General features: G+C 42.1%; 1 protein-coding gene across 1 annotated transcript; it reads right to left on the bottom strand.

Annotated features, from left to right (window-relative positions):
* Positions 1 to 15581: 15581 nt before the first annotated feature.
* Positions 15582 to 16607, bottom strand: LOC135042505 (olfactory receptor 5P52-like). Its single transcript, XM_063955030.1, has one exon. The coding sequence runs from the start codon at positions 16542 to 16544 to the stop codon at positions 15582 to 15584; it is 963 nt and encodes a 320-aa protein (XP_063811100.1). The 5' UTR covers positions 16545 to 16607.
* Between the last annotated feature and the right edge of the window lie 390 nt (positions 16608 to 16997).

Genomic DNA, 16997 nt, shown 5'->3' with positions numbered 1-16997 from the left:
CCGCCTGTTACTGACTCCACCCACTGCACTGTGGGCGGGTTTATGCTGCCACCACCAAACTCCTAACCGGCCGTGGCGTTTGGAACCACGGTTCTGCTCTGTATGTGCCTTACCACAGCTGTGTGGTGCTGACGAATCCCCACTAGCCACTTGCTAGGCCTCTACCAGTAGCTGGCGGAAGGCGGAGCTTGGAGACGTTAGGTGCTTCCCTGGACAGCCGGAGGACGGGGCTATGGTTGGCATAACCCTGTAGGTCACAAGATGAAGCAATCTTCTTGAGGCAATGATGTTTATTTGCTCAAATATAGTTCTATAGAGAACTCTTCCCTATTGCTAGGGGCAACAGCATACAGCAAGATGTTCCAGCAGAATAAGATGGTACATTTCAATACAACTCTGGAGGCACGCAGGTCTCCTTTTTATGTCAGTTTTCCACACAGTACCACAGGGGGGTAAGCCCTCCCTGTCTTCTCCAACCAATCTGGTTATCGCACAAAATATAAATAAATTACATTTGACAAGGATATAAGTGCAATAAAACAATATCCTCCTTCCTGTGACACAGACGTTTGGTATCAGATTAACATTCACTATTGATAAATTTATCACATAGCTTCAAAATACAAATGTTTCTGTCTCATTCACATCTCCAGGCAAACCCAGATCCCCCGTGATTAGCACCTCTCTCTAAGGAACTTACACATCAAAAGGTATTGTCCTTCACACCTCTCTGCTAGGACAGGGACATTAGCATGTCACTTCCTATTTCCAGAGGATAAGAGATGATTATTCAGACATCTATAAGAGTAAGTGCATTTTCCTCTTTAAATATACAGATGACCACATCTTGAATATAAAATAAATACAGTTAAACATGCAATCCTACAATTGTGCACAGAGCACTACATATGACATGTTAAAACACATCATTAAACAAACTTTTAAACAGTCCGCGCCCAGCGCCGTAAGTACGTTTAACAGTGACGCCAAGCGCCTATTGTCCGCAACATGGCGTCGGGCACTAGGGGTTAACCCCTTCAGTGCCATGGCGGCCATTTTCCACGTGGCTGAGGCCTCTCCGGCCACAGGAGCCAATAAACCTACCAGTATATTTTTGGATTGTGGGAGGAAACCGGAGTACCCGGAGGAAACCCACGCAAGTACGGGGAGAATATACAAACTCCACACAGTTAGGGCCACAGTGGGAATCGAACCCATGACCTCAGTGCTGTGAGGTAGTAATGCTAACCATTACACCATCCGTACTGCCTATAATGTGAATTTCGACTCATACCGTGTGCTATATTGTTAATTTTGTCTCATTCTGTGTGCTATAATGTGAATTTCGGATACTGTGTGCTATAAAGTGAATTTTGGCTCATTCTGTGTGCTATAATGTGAATTTCGGCTCATTCTGTGGGCCATAATGTGAATTTCGGCTCATTCTGTGTGCTATAATGTGAATTTTGGCTCATTCTGTGTGCTATAATGTGAATTTCGGCTCATTCTGTGGGCTATAATGTGAATTTTGGCTCATTCTATGTGCTATAATGTGAATTTCGGCTCATTCTGTGTGCCATAATGTGAATTTTGGCTCATTCTGTGTGCTATAATGTGAATTTTGGCTCATTCTGTGTGCTATAATGTGAATTTCGGCTCATTCTGTGTGCTATAATGTGAATTTCGGCTCATACTGTGTGGTATAATGTGAATTTTCACTCATTCTGTGTGCTGTAATGTGAAAGGGGCACTAGTACTAGGTAGCATAAGGGGTCCTACTATTGTGGTGCATAATGTGTATAAGGGGTATATGGTGTGGTAAACTACACTGAAGGATACGCTTCCTTTTGAGTGGCCACGTCCCCTTTCCTGGAGGAGCTTGCATAATTGCAACCTTCACTTTTCCATACCCCCACTTCAAAATTTCCGCTTCGACCACTGTACATAGGTAAAATATATATATATATATACACACACACACACACACACACACGTATATTTTATATATACATGCATGTGCTCCCTATATTCTTTCAAATTTACCACCAAATTGTAATTTTCTTTGTAGTACAGGTTGAGTATCCCTTATCCAAAATGCTTGGGACCAGAGGTATTTTGGATATCGGATTTTTCCGTATTTTGGAATAATTGCATACTATAATGAGATATCATGGTGATGGAACCTAAATCTAAGCACAGAATGCATTTATGTCTCATATACACCTTATACACACAGCCTGAAGGTCATTTTAGCCAATATTTTTTATAACTTTGTGCATTAAACAATTAGTGTGTATACATTCACACAATTCATTTATGTGTCATATACACCTTATACACACAGCCTGAAGGTCATTTAATACAATATTTTTAATAACTTTGTGTATTAAACAAAGTTTGTGTACATTAAGCCATCAAAAAACAAAGGTTTCACTATCTCACTCTCACTCAAAAAAGTCCGTATTTCGGAATATTCCGTATTTCGGAATATTTGGATATGGGATACTCAACCTGTAATTAAAGATGTTATGATTTTAATTTTAGATTTTAGGGCCCCACTGTCTTAAGTACCCCGGCCCCCCGAAGCCTTAATCCAGCTCTGCCTCAGCAATAATGTGTTCATTTGGTATATACCACATAGTAGGTGCAGTCAGTAGTAGAAATCATGTTGCCTACCTATATGTGTTATATTTGAAGAATTATTTATATTATATAGGCATCATTTCACTGCCAGAAAATTTCTATTATCTGTGTATACGTTTGTATGTGTTGTATGTCCCCTGTTACAAATCAGTCCGACATTTCTAATATTTATTTAATAAAAGTTACGTTTTAAAATTATAAGACACTGACAGTTAATATCCTGGATTTCGATTGTAATTAAGAGTGCCCCCAACATACAGTAGAGTCTTCTTTTTTCTCCAGACAAATCTATCAGAGGCGTCACCCGGAGCGCACTCTGTATTATCACCACCCCCACCGCACCCCAGTGGGAGCCATGGGCGTCCGAAAAGGGGCGTGGTCTTGTGGATCTTTTTTTCTTTGCTCCGGGGGCATGTCCAGCTTCTCCGAAGATGCTGGCTGCCCCCGGAGACTGCTCAGCGTGCAGTGCCGGCTATTATCTGTGACAGGAGCCGAGTGCTGCAGGGGTTTATCTCACTACACACTCAGCTCCTGTCACTACAGAAGTGCTGGCACTTTGGTGTCACCCCTTCCGAGGGGGACACACGGATGCAGGCCGCATCCCCCGCACCCGCCTTCTGACGCCACTGAAATCTATACTACAAAATTATACAGAGCAGCTGATTGGTTACCATGGGCAACTTCTCCAACGGCTCACTTCTCCACTCTTTTCACAGCTTCATAAATAGACCCCACAGAATCCTAGTAATATGTGTAAAAGGGCAATTTCTTTGTAAGTTGAAATGTTTGAATATAATGTACACACTGAAGAAAGATACTAGGCCTGGATAACATTTCCGCTTCAGGACTAAAGAGTATTTTCATTCAGTATGACAGAACACAGAACAATAAATATGATTCACCAGATATAGCACTGGAAACTTCCAACTGTTCTCCTATCTCCAGTAAATCTTTTTTCAGATAATTTATTTTCCCCAAAGTGACGGAGACGCCTTGCCGATCTGCCTGGGGGCTTAACCCTATATCTGCAGATATACGCAACTAAGATCTCTGTATTATCTGATTATTATGTAGTATTATTTTTCACTCAGTGTGCATTAGGGGTAACAAAATGTTTTTCTTACACAGAACTACCCCTCCCTTTTAGCACCTGAGTGACATCACCATCTGATTGAGCAGCTTGCCAATATATGTGCATTGTAGTTAGAGAGGCATGGATGGGTCAGCATTAGGAGGGATTGCTGACTCCAGAGTGCCATTGGAGAAGTTTGGGGTGTCTCCAGGTAAGGTGGCTCTCAGATGCTGTAGGAGCCATTATCATGTGGCCTTACACTGGGTATTCAGACCCAGACATATGTGTAATTATTTATTGGGTGGGTGTGGGGTGCGGTGGCCCCTATGTCGGTATGGCTGGGCGGCTTCAGGTCAGCACACCCTAACACTTTATTAACACTTATGATTTTCCTTATCACTTTGTATATATTTTTGTATTATTTTAATCCCACTTCCCTTACATAGCACTTATGTGCTTCTTATTAACCCTTATTAATTTTCACCTGTGTGCTGACCTGGGGTAGCCGACCTGTGCCAACGTGATGGGGTCCTGCACCCCGGACCCATACCTAGTATTAGGGACCCCCAGTGACGGAGACACCTTATCGATCGGCCTGGGGGCTTAACCCTATATCTGCAGATATACGCAACTAAGATCTCCGTATTATCTGATTATTATGTAGTATTATTTTTCCCTCAGTGTGCATTAGGGATAACAAAATGTTTTTCTTACACAGAATTACACCTCCCTTTTAGCACCTGAGTGACATCACAATCTGATTGAGCAGCTTTCCGATATATGTGCCCCAAAGACAAATCAGTAAGAACCACACAGGAAGAGTCAAGGAGGAAAACTTTAGGATATTATAAATACTGGGGCATTTGGCCACAATACCTATTTACTCAATGGCGCCAATCAGGTGATAACTAGAACTTTGTGCTCCTGGTTAAGATTATGCCACACAGTGCCCTAATGATCAACACAGAGAGACATTGGGAAAATGGTCTGCTATCCAGGGCTTTAGATATCATAATATTATTTGACAACTTTGTTCTATGCTAAATATTAAGCATTCTAAGGATAATGGGCCTGATTCAGAGATGGGTGCAGTAGATAGAGCCGATGCATCTTTGTATGCAGGGGACATTCTAATATACACGAATGCAGCAGAAGACATCTTAAGTAAAAAGATGCTAGCTTCTCTGATCTGCTGCTGTGTCTGCAGATACAGTATCGTATCATCTGTGTGAACATCAGTCATCTTGAGTAACCCTCAGGTCCAAGGACACGGCCACTTGCCTTGGCAAGCTGAAAAACAGGGCTGACATGGCCAGTACCACCCTTCCCCACCCCGAAGAGCTGCAGGATGTCAATCATGCTGCATCTTAGTGGGCATTCTATGCAATCTTGCAGAACGAGATCTATACATGCACATGGTAGCATTGAGTTTGGGTACATCTCTTAATTAGGGCAAAATTAATATATGCATGTGAGACTCTCCATTAAAGGTTACTACAATATGTAGCAAATACAATTTGGGGATATATAACTAAATACAACCGTTTTCGGTTGGTATCCACAAATATTAAGCATCAATAGAATGCATGCACTATCTGCTGTGTTTCTCCATTTGTGATTGCAAGAACAGATCCACAGGTTTCTATGTGGGCTGCTAAATATTCAAATTTACTAATTTACAGACCCGGTGCCCATCTTCATATGCTGCAATCCCATAGCAGCCTATGGCTTACAGCATTGCATTTTTTTACAGAGAGGGACTCTTTGGATTCCTCCCCATCAGCCCTCACTGGCACATGTGCAGCCCAATAGCCACACATGCACAGAACGCTAATAAGGTCCATACTCGATTGCAATGTGTTAACGGTAGCTACCGCTTTAATTCCTACCCTTAGGATCTCATACAGGTTGGATTACATTCAGGTTGAATCAGCATTCTACCGATCGGCATCCCAATCGGTAGAATGCCGGCAGGGAGGCGGGCTCAAGGAAGCCTCTTGCGGACTCGATGCACTCGCCACGCTGCGAGCTTGGTGGCGATCTCATGGCACTCTCAGATAGAGGGAAATTTCATATATCCCCCCCACTGCCGGAAGTGCCCTGTATTTGCCACTTTCCCCATGAGTTGGTTCCAGACCTTGGCTTAAGCAGGAAGACCGTTCTTGGCTTAAGCAGGAAGAGCTTAACAATATATGAGTGTGTGCCACTCATGGGGAAAGCATCTATTTTTCAGCCGTACACTACAGGTCCCCCCTGTAGTGTGGGACCTGTTGGAGGGGGGAGGTAGGCACAGGTATATCTGTCTTTAGACAAATCAACTATTATATAGATAACAATGAAAAAGAGCCCCTGATCAAAGCCCGACTCACTCATGGCATTATTTGCGGGCCTGTGGGGAGGAGGGCAGAGCCAAGATTCTCATATCAACTTTTTGTTTTCATGATAGTTCTGCCAAAGCACCTCAAGGAGCAGGACTATGTCCAGTGATGCCTCTGGGTTGGATTTAATGGTTGACAGTTATGTTGATATTATAACTGTCAACATGTAGCATTTTCTACATGGATGATATATCGACATGATGAACTGTCGACAAATCTTCCCTGGTCTAGTGGTGTCTTTGTCCTGGTGGCTGCTCCAGCAGCTTCTTCCATGTCCCACCGGTCTTATATATTCGTTCTGGTGCAGTTGTCTGAGGAGCTGCGTACCGGTAAGTAGTTCTCCACCCAATCTTAACTCTTTGTCTAGTGCCTATCCCTAATCTCCCTCTAACCACAGCCTATCCCTAAACTCTCCCATCAGCCTAACCCTCCCGGCAGCACCTAATTCTCAACATTTCACATGGCTGCGTTCAGATTTTGACATTGTAAATCAGTCGACAATTTGAGAATGTTAACCTGGTGCCTAACGACAGTTTGAACCATATTGACATTCTGATGTTGACATAGTGGCGTCGACATGGTTACTGCCCACCTGACCATATAGTCACAGTATGCTGCATGTCAAATGGTAAGCAAGATGTCTGTCACACAGGTAAGCAGCATTAGCAGTTCAGGTATAACAGGAGAGGTATATAGTTCTGGGATAATAGCAACTAGGGACAAATACAAGAAGATTTTCTCTGTATAGAGCCGGTCCGAGCTGGAGGCTGCCCTGACAGAACCATGAATCATGTGAATAACATCATGTGAATCATCATTTTACATTAGAACATTACATTAGGGGCAAAGGTGATACACTGTGGAGTACCATCTGTCCATAAATGATAGTTAGATACTGCCATCAATGTTAATAGACAAAGGGGTGTTATGAGCCACGGCAGCAGCTCATTCCTGTTTTGCGTTTTGGTTATGTGTTTTATGTTATACTTCTGTTTCTGTCCCCCTTGGCTTTTGTGGGGTATCCAGAGTCCACCCTTAAGGAGGGGGTACTGTTATGAACCACAAGCAGTGGTTCATTCCTGTTTGCTGTCTGTTTATGTATTTTGTATTATAGTTCTGTTCGCATGCCAGGATTTCCATTGTACTGGTTTAGAAGACTCTTGTTGGCTGCCGGTGGTGAGTCTGTGTAATTGCAGCCTGTTTCTATGTGTTAAGCCTGACCTGTCTGATATTTGATCATTGGGGGTAATTCCAAGTTGATCGCAGCAGGAATTTTGTTAGTAGTTGGGCAAAACCATGTGCACTGCAGGAGAGGCAAATATAACATGTGCAGAGAGAGATAGATTTGGGTGTGGTGAATTCAATCTGCAATCTAAATTGCAGTGTAAAAATAAAGCAGACAGTATTTACCCTGCACAGAAACAAAATAACCCACCCAAATCTAACTCTCTCTGCAAATGTTATGTAACCCTACCCTCAATACCTTGAACGAGAGCTGTCTATGTATTCTATTAAGGGATGGTTACCTAATAGCTGTGCCTCCACTCAAGCTATGTGTAGTATTTAACTACCGTTAAGGCTTGCTTGAGTAAGCCTGATCTAGAGATCAGGCTTACTCAAGCAAGCCTTAACGGTAGTTAAATACTACACATAGCTTGAGTGGAGGCACAGCTATTAGGTAACCATCCCTTAATAGAATAGATATAGGATAGGATAGATAGAATAGAATAGGGGATGATTCCCTTATATCATAGATATATTATCTAATATACCTGTCTCTTTCTTCCAGGATCTTCTGATCAACTTCCAGACGGACCACACACACATGGAAAGTATAACACTTTAATGACCAGTACCAAATGGATTAAGTATACATTAACATTTCATCAATTACACATTCCCCTTTAAGTCATTAATCCATGCTAACCCCCTGTCAATTAGGCCTATACACAGTACCTGCATGCAATACAACAAATCCTTTTTCTTTTCAAGACACCCTTAGGTGTTAGAGTGACCCGGGTACTCTTAATATGATAGTGCACTATAAGGGCCCATAAACTTCCTAAAAATAACAGCAGTTAATACAGAATGTCTGACACTATGTTTTAGTATCAACTATCAGTTCTCCCTTCAGTTAAAGAGAAAGATGTTTGGCTCAGTCTACTTATGGTAGCGATTACTTTCTCCTGTAAGGTAACTTATAGTTCCTCCTTGGCAGATAACAGAAAGTATCTATTTAGCTCATAGATAGTAACATCAACAGTTGATTACCAAGGAATCTGTATCCTTTCCTCAGTAAATATGTTACCGTAGTTGTCCAGTATTAAACTAAACTCCTAAGAAGCTGGTATGATAAACCTTTGTTATGCTGCGTCCTTGTGTCCATTTGAAGTAGCTGATGCTTTCTATATTTCAGAGCATATATAGCTTTTCGATTCCTGTATGCCTCAAATTATTGTTGTCTCTTAGGATGAGTCTATAATAAATATATCTGCAAGAGATGGTTTCTCTTATCATAGTCACAGCGAGCTCAAATCCTTTAACTTTAAAACTAATAGTCTCTTACGTGTCAGTCCTTCTTACGGGTTCACGAATATACGTATAACACAGTTGTATTAAAGTGCCACAAGCTAGTCCTTGAATCGGGATGATATTCTAATCCTTTGTGGCTAAGAGGCTTTAACATCCATCCAATGTCACTGTAGTATGGCTACCTTTAATGTCCTTGACTCTTATTCTGCTAATTCAGGGGCATAAATACACACATTAGGTGGCAGCTTTAGGGTGTTACTTTCTATTTAGAGCTGCGGAACAATGTCTCTGGCTCTCCTTTGACTGATGTGATGCTGATATATGGGGGAGCTTTAAAACTATTTATGAAGCGTTAAACAGTTCAAGTTTCACTCCACTCCTCCTGTTACATATATATACCCCGTGCTTTCTACCTTCTCCTTAGCACTATGATTAAGCCATACATGGAACTGTCATTATAGGTCACTCTGACTACTGTGACCCATTACTATCCTCCTGCTTAATAGCCATTATTGCGGCCTAGCCCTGGAGTCCTTAGTCCCAATATGAAATTGACTATGTACCATAGTCACCTATGGCTTGCTGTGCTTAGTGTAGGGGTAATATAAATGGCTGGATTATGCACTCACACTTCTACGATCTAGTGATGCTGCAGCAGGATGCTCCCCCGACTCCTCCCTTACACTTACAGCCACACAGAATGGAGCCTCTGCTGCTGGTCCTGGCTTCTTTGTTGTGGCTGTCAGAGTCTGTGCCGGTAATAGGAGGAACCCTTTCTGTCTCCCTGTCATAGGTGCGCCCTTCCAATACTGCTGGGTGAGTTGACTAGCCCTGATGCCGGGTTCTATGAACAGTGCTTAGTCTCAATGCTGCTGTCACCACCTTTACAGTAAGGAAGCCCTGTTCTGGCTACACACACTAAGCACCCTCCGGCCGCCGCAATGTATACCACTCAGCTCTAATGTGGGCGACGGCCGGAGCAGCCAAAAACTATGTCCTCTCACCAAGGGATATGCAGTCTTTCTTCTAGCTACACTCACAGCACCTCTCCACCCCTCTCTAGTAGTCACATGACCCACTCTGAGGTGATGCCCCACCCACTGGCAATCACCCCACTAGGTGATTGACAGTTAGGAGCACAAGGACATTAACCCTTTAGATACACTGTGAAACCATAAAATAAGCCTTAATTGTATTCACCACTACATTTACATCAATGTACATACAATTACATACATGTGAACTGTATTATTTACCTCAAAACATGCATACAGTATTACAACATCCATTAACTTTTATATGAATAATATATATGCTTATACTCCATTTTAGTCACCATATTATAACTACCTCAGTATAAGTGTTGTTTAAACCCTAAATCAGGGTTACATTTCTCCCCCTGGTGCAGTGTCACTGTTTAACATCTTTAGGTGCCAATGCACCATCTACCTTACTCACTATGCTAAAATAGTATATATTCATTCACATCCATTAGCAAGCCACCTCATCTCAACCATTTTAACTGTTGGCCAAATAGGGAGGGATGGAACTACATAGCCTTCATGCCTCCCAGGGATAGTGTTCTCTGATCGTGCTGGTTTCCCTTGCTCTTCTACACCTGATTTATTGACTTCTTTTAGTACTGGAATTCGGATGGAAGATTTAAGAGATTGTGCTAGGGTAAAGTTATCATGTACCTCACTACGATTGTCACTGAGACTAGTTTCTTTCTCTGACGAAGCTTCTAAAGTTATCAAGTCTTTAGCATCTGAATTTTCCGTTTCTTGATCCTGGGACTGATTTAATCTACCATTGAATCTCGAGAGAGGTCGGAAATGTAAGGTTGTAGAAGGATGACATGGAGCTGGATCTCTCCCTTGCCTTTGTTCTGAATATGCACTTCCTTCATCAACCGCTTTTTCTCGTGGTTGATAACAATAACTGTATGATCCTCGTCGGTTTGGAGCAAATCGACTCCCTTTCACTGGTACTCCACCAATGCCAGTCACATTTGCTGCATGTACACCCTTTTCCCCTTCCAACACTTCAAATTCTACTTTCTCTCCATCTCCTACACTGTACAACAGTTTTAGGGGGTTATTCTTCGTTATGGATGTCCAATGTACAAATATGTCTTCTCCGGTGTCATGCCTTTTAATGAAGCCATAGCCTTTCTTCACATGGAACCATATTACTGTGCCAGTCATTTTAAGAGACATATACTGTGTCCCTTTACTATCAACTTTATTCATAGAAGATTGTCTCAGCAATATACCATCCACTACCTCAGTCTGTAATGCTATGTCCTTAGTATCCGGTCGCATAGAAAATTCATGGATACGGTCTTCAGGACAGTTGTTTAGGAAGTTGGCATCCTTGAGTATTTTATTCTCAGATTCTAGCTGAGACAGTCTTTCTTTCATTTCATTCAGACGAATATGATCCTCCTTTTCAGTTTCTTTACCCACTTCCAATAATTCAGACAACTCAGTTATTTTTGATTCCAGAGAATGAATATTGTCTTCCTGCTGCTGGTACATTATCAACTTTTGTTGCTCCTGATCCACTCTGGTTTGTCTTTCATCAGATGCCATGGTTTCCATCTCTCTCTGTATAAACCAAAGTTCTCTTTCAAGCTCTTCGTTCCTCTCATCAATTTTGGTGTTAAACATCTGTTCTTCTTTTAGCTTCCATCGGGTTTCATCTAGAACCTCCAACAACTGATAAATATGTTTAGACCTGTCCAGTGCTATATGTCTTATCACCTCTATCGGGGTCTGTAGATCCACTGGGCTATCTCTTCTTGTTGGTTCCTCAATGGAAGTTGGAAACAGGGAAAGCAGGTCCTTCTGTTGATCTTTTGGCAGAGCTAATACTAATTGTCCATGTTTCTTATAATCCTCAGCTATTTGCTTTAGCACAGTTTCTAATTTCTGTATACCTACATCTATCTTCACTTCCCCTGGAACTCTCTCTTTCAGTGGTAGAACATTCTTATCTCCTTTCATTCCATAATCCATGTTAGCGACCAAAGTATGAGCAAGGTTGTCACTAACACCTCCCTCACTATCCTTTAGGTGGGGATCAAGTCTGACTTTCTTGTCCTTTGATTTTTTCTTTCTCTTCTCCAACTCTACAGGGACATCTAATATTTTTTCATTTTCCACACCTAGGTTATTTACAAAAGTTCCCACAAACTTGCATGTCACCTCTTCCTTTAAGCCTGGTCCCTTATGGTACTCTTGTTTGTCCATACTTTTACATTCTCTAATGGCTTCAACTCTCCCAACTGATACAGCAATGGCTTTATGTCCAACCTTCTCCCTGTTCCTTTGCTTCTTTCCCATATTTGTATTTTATTTTTAGGGATGTGAGGACTTTATCAATAATAATTAATGGCAGCTGACACCTGTGGTGTAACAGGGCCTGAGTGTAACTTCTATCTCACGCGGTGCCTCCAAATGTAACCCTACCCTCAATACCTTGAACGAGAGCTGTCTATGTATTCTATTAAGGGATGGTTACCTAATAGCTGTGCCTCCACTCAAGCTATGTGTAGTATTTAACTACCGTTAAGGCTTGCTTGAGTAAGCCTGATCTCTATCCTTAGGGGATGATTCCCTTATATCATAGATATATTATCTAATATACCTGTCTCTTTCTTCCAGGATCTTCTGATCAACTTCCAGACGGACCACACACACATGGAAAGTATAACACTTTAATGACCAGTACCAAATGGATTAAGTATACATTAACATTTCATCAATTACACATTCCCCTTTAAGTCATTAATCCATGCTAACCCCCTGTCAATTAGGCCTATACACAGTACCTGCATGCAATACAACAAATCCTTTTTCTTTTCAAGACACCCTTAGGTGTTAGAGTGACCCGGGTACTCTTAATATGATAGTGCACTATAAGGGCCCATAAACTTCCTAAAAATAACAGCAGTTAATACAGAATGTCTGACACTATGTTTTAGTATCAACTATCAGTTCTCCCTTCAGTTAAAGAGAAAGATGTTTGGCTCAGTCTACTTATGGTAGCGATTACTTTCTCCTGTAAGGTAACTTATAGTTCCTCCTTGGCAGATAACAGAAAGTATCTATTTAGCTCATAGATAGTAACATCAACAGTTGATTACCAAGGAATCTGTATCCTTTCCTCAGTAAATATGTTACCGTAGTTGTCCAGTATTAAACTAAACTCCTAAGAAGCTGGTATGATAAACCTTTGTTATGCTGCGTCCTTGTGTCCATTTGAAGTAGCTGATGCTTTCTATATTTCAGAGCATATATAGCTTTTCGATTCCTGTATGCCTCAAATTATTGTTGTCTCTTAGGATGAGTCTATATTAAATATATCTGCAAGAGATGGTTTCTCTTATCATAGTCACAGCGAGCTCAAATCCTTTAACTTTAAAACTAATAGTCTCTTACGTGTCAGTCCTTCTTACGGGTTCACGAATATACATATAACACTGTTGTATTAAAGTGCCACAAGCTAGTCCTTGAATCGGGATGATATTCTAATCCTTTGTGGCTAAGAGGCTTTAACATCCATCCAATGTCACTGTAGTATGGCTACCTTTAATGTCCTTGACTCTTATTCTGCTAATTCAGGGGCATAAATACACACATTAGGTGGCAGCTTTAGGGTGTTACTTTCTATTTAGAGCTGCGGAACAATGTCTCTGGCTCTCCTTTGACTGATGTGATGCTGATATATGGGGGAGCTTTAAAACTATTTATGAAGCGTTAAACAGTTCAAGTTTCACTCCACTCCTCCTGTTACATATATATACCCCGTGCTTTCTACCTTCTCCTTAGCACTATGATTAAGCCATACATGGAACTGTCATTATAGGTCACTCTGACTACTGTGACCCATTACTATCCTCCTGCTTAATAGCCATTATTGCGGCCTAGCCCTGGAGTCCTTAGTCCCAATATGAAATTGACTATGTACCATAGTCACCTATGGCTTGCTGTGCTTAGTGTAGGGGTAATATAAATGGCTGGATTATGCACTCACACTTCTACGATCTAGTGATGCTGCAGCAGGATGCTCCCCCGACTCCTCCCTTACACTTACAGCCACACAGAATGGAGCCTCTGCTGCTGGTCCTGGCTTCTTTGTTGTGGCTGTCAGAGTCTGTGCCGGTAATAGGAGGAACCCTTTCTGTCTCCCTGTCATAGGTGCGCCCTTCCAATGCTGCTGGGTGAGTTGACTAGCCCTGATGCCGGGTTCTATGAACAGTGCTTAGTCTCAATGCTGCTGTCACCACCTTTACAGTAAGGAAGCCCTGTTCTGGCTACACACACTAAGCACCCTCCGGCCGCCGCAATGTATACCGCTCAGCTCTAATGTGGGCGACGGCCGGAGCAGCCAAAAACTATGTCCTCTCACCAAGGGATATGCAGTCTTTCTTCTAGCTACACTCACAGCACCTCTCCACCCCTCTCTAGTAGTCACATGACCCACTCTGAGGTGATGCCCCACCCACTGGCAATCACCCCACTAGGTGATTGACAGTTAGGAGCACAAGGACATTAACCCTTTAGATACACTGTGAAACCATAAAATAAGCCTTAATTGTATTCACCACTACATTTACATCAATGTACATACAATTACATACATGTGAACTGTATTATTTACCTCAAAACATGCATACAGTATTACAACATCCATTAACTTTTATATGAATAATATATATGCTTATACTCCATTTTAGTCACCATATTATAACTACCTCAGTATAAGTGTTGTTTAAACCCTAAATCAGGGTTACAGTTATATCTGCTCCCCCTGCAGTGCACATGGTTTTGCTCAACTGCTAAAAAAAATCCTACTGCGATCAACTTGGAATTATCCCCCTTATGTGGTGAGTCTCTGTACTGCAATCTGGCTCTTGTCTGTGTTACTCTCACCTGCAGGTATTTGGCCATTACAGTGTGCCTGGCCTCCAGCCATCCTGATTGGGGCGTGTTCCCTTATTACCCATCTAGCTCTGCAGTTCTGAGCTGGTGATAGACGTTTGTTAAGATACCTGTATGTACCTGGTTTGTTTCATGTCCAATATTGCATCGGGGTACAGGCCCTGTTTGATAGTGGAATCCTGCATACTCAGTTCTGGCAAAATTTGGAGTTTACTACTCTCCACCTGCATTCCTACCTTCAGTGAGAACCTATCAGCTTCTTGTGAGCTGCTTCCTGTCCTGGTGTGTTCCTGTGATCCAGTAGCCCTGAGTCCAGAGTCCTGAGTCCTGGTGTCCGGAGCCTGTCATTGATATCTGTCCGGCTTTCCTGTCCTGTGTGCCAGTGTCTGCGGCCTTGAGGTTCCTGTTCACCTGCGTGTATCTACACCGGTGTTGTGAGTAGCCGCTTTGCCGCGCCTTACGGCCTTAGCCGTATCATTCTCTTTATTTTGGCTCTGGTGTTTTCTGCGGAGGTCTCCGCATTAGTTGTCCTCGCCGGTATATGACGGTGCCTTGTAGGCGTATGGACAGAATTGCCTTTTGTCTTGGCGGCCGCGCCGCACATACCTTTGTTAGAGTTCTGTAGTAGCCCCTAACTCAGTGTTTCTGTTTAGTTAGAGGTTCCCCTTGTTCTCGCCCCATCTCAGTTTACGCCTTGTCTCCAACTAAGACCGGGGGACATCGGAGTTGGGCAGACATAATCCACCCTTCAAACTGACCGCGCAGGTGGGACAACGGAGTCAGGTTTCCGTAGGGGTTGCTGCTGAACTCAGTTCTTACTACAGCATTGCGTTCCTGTACTCGGAGCTTGTCCACCCTGTTCCCTGAGTACCGAGTACAGTGAACGAGTACAAGGGGGGGAAATAAAGACACTTGTTTAAACATTTATTTATTTTGTTGTGTTTTAACATTATAAAGCATACAATGTCAAATGACTTCATGTTCAATTATCAGATAAATGTTTAATTGTCACAACAATGCTACACTTCCAAATGTCTGAATAATGCAAAAACCAATCTTCCTGACTGAGTCTTTTACCTCCCGGTTCCTGAGGCTGTATATTAAAGGGTTGAGGAAAGGGATGATTACTGTGTAAAAGACAGCAATAACCTTGTCTTGGTTTGGGCTGTAGGTAGATGAAGGTCTCAAGTACATAAATATAATTGTTCCATAAAATAGAGTCACAACAGTGAGATGGGATGCGCAGGTAGAGAATGCTTTCCTACGCCCTGTAAAGGAACGGATTTGCAGAACAGCTGAGATTATATACATATAAGAAACCAAGATTAGAAAGAGAGATGAGAGCTCAATGAACCCCACTAAAGAGAAGAGCATCGTTTGATTTAAACTTGTGTCACCACAAGAAATTTCAATTAGCGCTATGACATCACAGTAAAAATGGTGAATGAGCTGCTGATTCTCACAGAAATCCAGGTGGAAGAATGAGAACCCGGTCTGAACAAAGCCATTAATAAAGCCACCAAGATAGGAGACTACAAATAGAATTATAAGAGTCCGCTTATTTATTATTTGTAGATATGTCAGTGGGTGGCAAATTGCCACATATCTGTCATAGGACATGGCTGCCAGGAGAAGACATTCACTTCCTCCAAATCCAGCATAGGAAAGCATCTGAAGGCCGCATCCTGTTACTGAGATGGAAGTTTTATCAGACACAAAGTCCATCAGCATCTTAATTGTGACAGATGAAGAATAGCAGATGTCAATGAAAGATAGCTGGCGCAGGAAAATGTACATAGGAGTGCAGAGCTGAGCATTCCAGCTGATTAGTGCAATGAGTGCTGAGTTCTGCACCAGAGTCAGTGTGTAAATGATGAAGAACAAGACAAATAAAGTACATTTAAAGTCTGAGCTTTCTGTTAACCCAGCAAGTATGAATTCTGTGACAGTAGTTCTGTTCTCATAACCCATTATTGTCAGACGAGACAGGAAAGATTCATCATCGTGATATGTGTAGTCCTAGATATTCTTGTGAGAGCAGTCATAAGTTACTAGAGGAAATCCCTGGTAATAGAAAAAAAAAATCATTAAATATTTTCTTGCCAAGAAAAAGGTGTAGAATATATTTTTTAAAAATTGAGTACTTTCACTTTAATGTATTATGCCAATCATCTCTGTCCCTGTGATGTATTATAACAAGTGAAGTGATTGCTAATGTGGTCACCTCACTTCTTTAGAAACCCACCACGCTGCTGTGCAAGTGCCCTGTGCTGACCACGCATGTGCAGGAGGGGAGTGCCCAATAACTATTGTGTGTGATTGTGGCCTTTATGTTACAATGGTTAACGCCACCTGAAGATGGCATTAGTTACCAAGGAGTTGCTAAATTTGGCAATTAAGCTGCCCCAATAAAAACTTACAGGA

This window comes from Pseudophryne corroboree, chromosome 1, assembly GCF_028390025.1.
Source record: "Pseudophryne corroboree isolate aPseCor3 chromosome 1, aPseCor3.hap2, whole genome shotgun sequence".
Classification (NCBI taxonomy): Eukaryota; Metazoa; Chordata; class Amphibia; order Anura; family Myobatrachidae; genus Pseudophryne; species Pseudophryne corroboree.
Note: the sequence above shows the minus strand (reverse complement) of the source record. Positions and strands in the feature narration are given on the sequence as shown.

Excerpts from the sequence above, each read along its gene's own strand:
- LOC135042505 (XM_063955030.1), bottom strand. The coding sequence starts at position 16,544 with ATGGGTTATGAGAACAGAACTACTGTCACAGAATTCATACTTGCTGGG.